An 8,730-nucleotide genomic window follows, 5' to 3' on the forward strand; every position below is an offset into this window, starting at 1 on the left:
CGGCACGGACACGTCAAGTCTTTCATAAGAAAAAATAAAAAAAAATAAGAAAAAATATATAAAACCCCATTTGCAAGTCCCTGGTATGCCCCAAGAACTGAGCACAGCCCTCCGCATGGCCAGCGCCTGGGGACACAGTCCAAGTGAACCAGGCCTGCTCAGCAAACGCCTTTTTCTCCCTTTAACGACCCAAAAAAGAATGCGAAGTCAACTGTATTTTGGCAAGTAACCTTTGGTTAATGAGAGCAATGCATTTCAACAGCCACGGTTTTCTCCCCCTCCCCCCCTTACTGAGTAGGATGACAGTGCTTTACAAAAAGAACATCTTTATCACTGGAGGTATTTTAGAGCCAAGTGCCATTATTCACAGCACACAACACCGGCACACCAATAGTCATCTGTAACACCCTCGACTGGGATCATGAACACACCACATCTTACTGCTTTTTGAAATATTTTACCTTTCCAGTCTCATCTTCTGCTCTCTCCTGGCCTCTCCTAGTTGCAGAGAAGACTCTTAAAATTACTGTGCTTCGCACAGGTGGTCTCTCACCTCCATAAAGCACTTGGGAGATCTTTGGATGACAGGTGCAATGTATTTAAAGTGCAAAATGCTACGTAAGAATTCAAGCTCCGTACAGGACATCACAGGTCCAATAAAGTCGCTGTGTTTGGTCTCCCTGCCTGTATCACTTTACAGCCACGGGAGTCAAACAGGAATGACAGGGATGCCAAACCTGGAACAAAGTGCAACCACTTTAATATATTTCAAATATATTCTACAAACTATTTCATATATAAAAAGCAACATGAAAAGAATTTTGCTTTTTATACATGCTCAAAACTGGGAAATACCAGAATTAAGGGTGCCTGTCCTCCTGCCAGCCACATTACCAAGTCAGAAGAACCAAATCCAACATTTTTGCCCTTAGAGTCTCACCCTAAATGTGTTTCCCAACAACCCCCTCTAAATGTCTTTTTTACTAGTGCTCTTCCAGCCCCGAGCAGCTGCCAAACTACTCAACTTCCCCAAGTGTTCCAATGGAGAACAAACGTTAACACAAAAATGCTATTTTAAAGAGTCACTATGTTGGTTTTTACATTTTTTCCTAACACATTGCCATTTCATAGCAGCAATATTGCTGTAGTTGCAATGGTCTAATCATACAGGGGATGCTTACGTCTCATCTGCAGAAGCATCAAGTCTCAAAACCCAAGACAAACACCTCTCAGATGGTGTGGAGCACCCAAACAGCTTCTCTTCCTGCAGCTCCCAGTTTGCTGCCCAACCTCTCGCCGCCGTAATGGACGGGACAGGGACACCAAGGGGACACTTTCTGGTACCTACGGTCCCGGTTTCCCACTCTCAGTACCAGCCATCTTCCACACCACGCCAACAGGGCACAGCGCACGGGCACGGCACTAGCACACGACTGCGCTGTAATGCCCGAGCACGTGGAGATTTGAAACTTTGAAGGCAATTTTAATTCTGGAATTTCTCAAACTTTTGAGTATTTTGCTTCCTAGGTTTAAAGCAAGGCCATCTGTGGCATCCTGCACTACTCATAGCGAGTTTCAGGAATGGGGGCAACAACAGAGTTGTTCAGTTTTACTAGACATATACCTCCACATAAGAGAGGGGAGTGGTGGCTCTGCTGTGGCTACGCCGAATCCCCGTGTCAGGGAGAGAGGGAACAAGCCTGCACCTCCAGTGGCTGTACCACGTGGAGATGTCCTTTGTAAGAACAGTTCATTCCACGTGTGGTACACACCCCTGGCACCCCACCAGAGAAACTGGCTCAGGAGGTTAATGATGCTCAACTGGAGCAACACACTGTTATCTGCTCATGATGAGTATAACCCACCCTCAACCTGCTTTTAAATGCCTGGTTTCGTAATGGAGGATCAAGAAAAAACAGGACACTACTACATGGATCTTTTTCTTTGCAATACTGATCTCTACAGTGAAACATTCAGAACTGCTCAACAGAGTAAAAATATGCTACATCAAAACTGTACCAGAAAAAGCAGGACCCCTGTAACAGTTTGCAGATAAAAATCAGAATTCAACAGCCAGCTTAAAAATATGCCACTGAAAACATATGAGAAAATAAACACAGTTGTCCTTTCTCTACAGTTTAGCAGACATTGGAATTAGTGCAATTCACAGACACTCATCTTCTTGCTCAATGTTGCTGCTGGCATCTCGGTGTGTTGTCTCCCCATGGAACAGAACGGGCATGGTCTCCAGTCAGACAAGCACAGGGTTACATCCCTTTGAGAGCAGGGAGAGCTGGGAGAGTGCTCAAGTGCTCACCTGAAGCAGGTCCTTGATTGGATTAAGCATTGCACTCGAACAGGATGCACGCTGCCTTCCATCTAAATTCTCATTGCAAACCTCTGCAGGAGTGAGGACATCCGCTTGGTATCAGTATGAGAAGGCTAGCGCACTTAATACTGAGAACTACGCTGCTTGTATGAGCGAGTGAATTGCTGGTCCATATAAAATACAGAAAGCTAAGACATTAGTCTGCTCTCCTGGGAAATATATATACTGTTTGGATGGCAGACAAACTACCGATGAAGACAGATTCCAAACTAAGAGCGTTTCCCAGGGAAATAATTTACAAAGTGCCACTGGTCCTTGGAACCAAATATAGTATACAGTATATGTTACAGCAAACACGAGCTCTGCGGCTTGTGTTGGCCCATCTCTGCACTATATGCAGAAGGAATCGAATGTTCAGACTCTTTACAATAGACCCCTTCCCTTTTTATACAAAGGAAAATAAAAACATAAGTTAAAACAGCAATAAATAAAACTACAGAACATATGTGTCCTGGTCAGCCCCCTTTGTGCATTCCAATCAGACTGGAGAGCTTCTCACAGTGCTCAAGTTTCAGCGATTCTGCTTTCTGTTTTAACCGCTCATCTCTGTATAGCTTGGCCAAATTGGACAAATCAGACTCTGAAAGATGAAAAAAATACAGATTAGGATGAAGCCGTGAGCCTACTTTACATAACTGTTTCTCAGTGCTTTGTTATTCTTGTGGAATGTTTTTTTTGTAAATTCACTTTGTTTCAGTGAAACTGGGCATGTTAACAACTTTTTTTAAAGAGAGGCCATCAGGTTTAACCAGGCTAGCTACTTAGGAAAACAGTATTTTCATAATTGCTTGAAAATTCAAACAGTTCTAATAACCCTCTCTACCAGTGCTCTAGTAGATCAATCACCAAAACAAAAAATAAGACTGATTATTACAGAGAAAACACAAACTATATATATGTACAGCTTAGAAGTCACATAAGATTTAAAATTGTTAATGATCTAAAGAACAGGTGATTGCTTTAAAATATATGTATATATTTAAAGTTTTTTTTGATGCTGCACTTCTCAGAACTCAAACTGTGCCTGGCAAGAGGTTTGTCCAGAAGGCATTATAAATTATTTTTTTATTTTTCTAGTATTGATTACAGGAAGGTGAACAGCTAGCTGAGGGACTTGTCTGAAAGGCCTCTGTGCCCTCTCATTAACAATACAATCTCAAAGGTACTTTGTGAATTTTTCCCCCTTCTTCTCAAAAGCAACATGAAACTGAAATACTCCCATTGTTTAAATTATTTCCCCCCAGTCATTCAGAGAAGTTTCTTTAGCTGATTAGCTAAGGAAGTCTTAATATAGCTTTCTCCCTGAAGAATAATTTAGATCCAGCATGAGATGCACCTAAGAGAATAGCAGTAATTTGTTTCTGAAAAGGTCAACATTTCCCTAAGCACAGGCTACCTGATGACACTCAATTTTTCAAAGAGCTTTTATATATATCTTACCAGTCCCTCATTTTACAAAATTGTTCAGAGTGTAAAGAACTTCAGTAGGTCCCTTCATGCCTTACATCCTCTGCCGTGTGCCACTGAAATTTAAAGCCATTTAACCCTCCACCTTTAAATCTTTACAAACTGTTAGGCATTAGCATTTTAGTTTAGATCAGAAGCCAATTTTCAGGTTTTATAACTAAAACACCACTCAGGTAGTGCTGGGCACACAGCCTTGACAAGCCTCCAGCAAAACTAGACTTGGGTAATTGTCTCCAAGTTTAGATTCCTGGAGTTCTGCAGTGAAGATTCTTAGTTTACACTTACCCACCTGGGCAAAAATATTCACTGCAAATGCTCGCACTTTTGACAGCATTCATTGTGTCATGTTGGTTTCTTATGTTTTTCAATCTTCCCTTGTACTTTTAAAGAAACTCCTAAAATACCTAATTCAAACTACTTATCCTTTTTCTCTTTGTTTTCAGTTGCCCCTCTGTAAATTTCTACAACTCGGAGCTCTTTGCAGCCCTAATTTACAATTGTGCTATCACAGCTGAACAATCTCCCGTAAAAACCCGGAATGTGCTTTTTGTACTTAACTGTATCAAAGATTTCAGAGGACCAAAGACCACAGCATATGCAACTTTTACACGCTATTCTGCTGTGAAGGGAGGAACGCTGTGTACTGCAGCAGTACAGAAGTCACTGGCTGAACAAGATACCCATCTATCTGTTCCTTTTGAAGTTTTCATTAAGGTAGTGGGACACCAGGTAACACTTTTCAAGTCATAAAATCAAGCACTTTAAAAAACAATCTGTTCCTATATAACTATGTCCATATGCTAAATAGAAATACAGCCTCAGTAAACAAAACAAATGTACTATTAATAGACATTCCACTGACAAAAAAAAAAAGTTGGCCACATGAAGAAACACTGAAACAAGAATTAATGGACCAAAGTTATGAAACAACAGCTGACTAAGAACTGTCTCAACATCTCCAGAGAACTTTTCCCCAGCACTCCATCTTGTATTCACAGTTTATTTTTACAAACTTGGCTGTACTAAAGTTAGCACAGCCTCAGCTGTGCTCATTACCTGCTCGATGGTAATCATTCTGAAAATATTGTGGGGTTGTTGGTTTTTTTTTTTTTTTAATTACAGTGGTCTCCTCAGGCTGCTGCTAATTATGCACCTTGTAAGTATATTTGCAGATGTGTGACTATTTAATAAAGCCTGTAAGTGTAAAAAGCTCCAGAGGAGCATTATTTTGCAGGCATTACTTGGCATTCAACGCTGGATCATCTCCCCCTCTCTGACTAGCAGTTTCTCTTAGACTTGTATACCCAGTTGCCCATTTTGGGGCCTGGCACTCCTTAGCTCAAGGTCTACATGGAAGAGACAACATGGCGACTTTCAGTTGCACAAGGTCAATTAAAAGGGTTTTTCTGTAAGAAATAAATGCTATCCCTATAGCAAGCCTATGCACGAAGCCTACATTTATGGTTATTAATGGCCACATTATACCTAGGGGCTGCTACTGCCAGCCACAGATGCTCAGAGATCACAAGTCAAGCACACCAAAAACTAAGGGATTGTTTGGGAATTTTATGGTCTTATATTATGGGTTATTTTCTAACTTCAGAGCCTACATCTGTATATTTCTCTTTAAAAGTAAGATAACTTTTGTTAATAACTTGTTTTTATAACTTTAAAAGTAAGATAAACTTGATAACTTTTATGTAAAATAAAATAGTCTCTGGATGAAAACAAAACAAGCTTTCCCATCAAAACTGCGAACAGTTTGGAGTCAGCAACACTATTGTTACCTCTAGCACAGGATTAAACAAGTCCTGTTTAGACAAAGTGTGTTTCCATCATGATGAAATTGGTAAAGAAACTGTAAACAAGAACAAAGTCAGTTTTTAGTGGTGTGCTGGGGACTGTTTTACATAGAGTAATTTAGAAAGCCCTACCAGTGTGTGAAAGCAGCTTGTCTGCTACTATTAAACATTTACACAGAAACAACTTCTTCCAGTTTCCTTTATGCACAACAGGAGTTTGTGTTAACTCAATTTAGGGTGATGAGTTCTTTAGCTGAAAAAAAAAAATCAGTCACTACACCCCGACTTCAGCTAGTCCTTGTAATTTGATTTCTCTTATTTGGTACAGCTACAAAAGAAGCAGGGATTTGCTCTATTTTAAACCAACCAGAAAAGCAGTAATTAACAAATAATACAACACAGAAAATACATGCCTTTATATGTGCCACTGATTGACTTAGGACTGACTTAGTGAGAATAATGATTTTGAATGCTCACATTTTTGTGTTCTCCCTTTTTGCAATCAGTTCTTGTTTTTAACAGACAATCTTGACTATGGTGAAAAACATGATCTCAAACTCATCTAAAGATAGAAAATGCAAATAAGCGCACAAAACAAGTATAGAAGCACGCTCTTTGAAAACTGATACCAGTAACAGCCCACTGCACGATTACCAAAAGCACCTGAATAGGCTACGGGCTCTCCTTCTGATGATGAAGTTTTGAAGAAAAAGTTAAACGATCTGCTCATGGACCCAGCTGAAGTAAAAATTATTCTGCTCCAGCAAAGGAAATGTGGAATAGGTAAGGTCTCAAGATCTTTTCTAGCCCTAACAATCTGTCAGAGCTAGGTAAGTGTGGTGAATTACATGTTTAAAACATCATCACTAAGAGTTATTCAAGCATAAAAACTGAGTGGAAAAAATATCTCAAAGGGTGAAGTCTACTTTCCACTTGTTTCTCAGAATCACCTAAAATTAATTTTGACAGACCCTCAAGAATAGCAAATTCAGTGTTAAGAGCAGATGTGAGAAATACCAGGGCAAGGTTTGAGATTTTATAAGCATTGGAAAATGAGGCTAAAACCAGCAGAGCTTTGTGAAGCATAGCCATCGTACAACTCCTGATGGGTTGTAGGCACACACTTGTAACAAAAATAACTTACTTTGCTGTTTCTCCTTCCAGCAGCTCGTCTGAATATAGTCTATGTAATCTTTTTCAACTGTTTTCTCTAGCTCTTGAAGTTCTGCTCCTTGATAATTCATTTCAAAGTTTTTATCAACATAGTAAGGCACCTGCAAGTTCTCTGTTTCTCTACTAATAACATGGCCTGTGGACCTGTGAAAACATCATGGAGAAAACAAATTTTTTAGCAGTTCAAAGATAAAGAAATCAAGAGATGTTTCTCCATATTAGCATTTCCAGAGGACAGTATTTACAACAGTGTCTTTACAGTTACTTTCTGCAGGACTATAGCTCCCTCAGCCACCCAATAAGGAAATTACAAGTCTCAGGCACAGCAAGCTGTGCACTACTACAAACAGAATTCACCCCCCAAAAAAATCCCCACAGGAAAATGTCTAATAATTGGAGATATCTACAAACAACTCAGAGCTGACACTGTTCCTTCCAAATACTGTATTTGTTCTCAACAGCTCAGTCAAGACACTTCCAAAACATAGGAACAAATTTTAGCTGTGAATGGAAGCTCCGCACACTTTGTTCTGTTTGCTGGTAACTTCTGGAAGGTAGGTCCAGCAATCCATGGGAACTGATGACAAATACAGAGATTATAGGAAAGGCACATGGCCCTAGTATTGCTTAGGGCATAAGGTAATTGGATATGGATTTTCCCAGTTTCTGGATCCTTTAGTAGAAATAAGAATTTTCAGGGGAGATTCTAGTTACACTTTCCTTTAGGGTTTTATAATCGTCAGTAAGTGAAGCGAGGCATGGAATATCCCAAAGAATATCCTGCAGGTAGAATTAGCCACTTTGACACAGCCACTGGATTAAATTATACTCTTACAATGAATTTCCTTATTTGAGCAAAGATACTCAGGCATTTTTTTCAAATCACTGCCCAGAGAAAGAGGCAGGCAGCCAAAACACAAAGGTTACACTCTACTCAATGGAATCCAGTTTGCCCCTTCTGTTTCCTGGACTCCTCTTTTCCATCTCTCTCACTATGTCTCAGACGTCTATGCCCTCTTTATATAAACAATTTCTTTTACTTTTTAGGCTCTTAGGTTTTTTTAAGGATATGGTTTAGAGAAACAGCATAACTGTGTACCAGGCTCAGGCTTGACTATCTCAAATCAACAGGAGAAGGGAAGGCAGTGAAGAGAAGCAGGAGAGATTAGCTGCTCTGGGGGCAGTGTGGGAGGTTTCACAGGGGACTGGCAGATAGCAAAAACACTCTCTGGAAAAAAAACCCAAAACAAACCCAAACCAAAACCAGCCACCCTCTTGTTCCTATGCTGGGTCCACACACTGACATCTTGTGGTAAAGATCGATAGAGGGTGTTGGGCTACTATGACAGGGGAGAGTATATGGGCCTAAACCCAAGTAGTTTTACTCCTAGCAGGAAGCAAGGGGAGTGTGTGGAGCACTCTGCTGCTGCTGTGTGCTGCAGGTTCTCCAAAACCAGCTGACTCCCACTCCCATCTCTGTTAAGAGCCAGTGAAGGTGACTGAACTGGTCAAGTCTTTCCCACCAGAGAGCTTCCCACCTCCCAGCACTGGATGCTGAGAGGGGTAAGTGGGTTTTTCTCTGTCCCAGAAAATCAGATTACAGCAGGTCTGGTGATGTTTCTTCTGCTTCCAGAGCTGACCAGTTCAGTTTGCCCTCTGCAACCCCAGGGTCCTGCTTCTTTGCAGATGTTAAACCAGGGCATTTCAAGGCTTTAATGATTTGTGGAGCTTGACACTTCTTCCAGTGGTATTCAGGCTCCAGAGGAGACCTGGATTTATACTGCAAACAGGGGACTTCATTTCTGAATTGCCTTACATGGGAACCTCTTGGTGGCCCATTGATCCCTGGGGGCTGGGCAGACCAGAGGCTGATCAGCAGTGTAGGTGAACTACACCCAC

At 40.8% G+C, this 8,730-nt stretch overlaps 1 protein-coding gene across 1 annotated transcript in view; it reads right to left on the reverse strand.

The window, feature by feature from the left end:
* Positions 1 to 2,518: 2,518 nt before the first annotated feature.
* The window catches only part of LOC104531701 (dnaJ homolog subfamily C member 18-like), a gene marked incomplete at its 5' end in the record, with an annotated part of 6,609 nt that continues 397 nt past the window's right edge, over positions 2,519 to 8,730 (reverse strand). Inside the window, 2 exons of the mRNA XM_010176687.2 lie at positions 2,519 to 2,969; positions 6,803 to 6,975. Coding sequence (XP_010174989.2) covers positions 2,845 to 2,969; positions 6,803 to 6,975 — 298 coding nt within the window. The remainder of the gene's footprint in view (positions 2,970 to 6,802; positions 6,976 to 8,730) is intronic.

This window comes from Antrostomus carolinensis, unplaced genomic scaffold, assembly GCF_000700745.2.
Source record: "Antrostomus carolinensis isolate BGI_N321 unplaced genomic scaffold, ASM70074v2 scaffold54650, whole genome shotgun sequence".
NCBI classification, from domain to species: domain Eukaryota; kingdom Metazoa; phylum Chordata; class Aves; order Caprimulgiformes; family Caprimulgidae; genus Antrostomus; species Antrostomus carolinensis.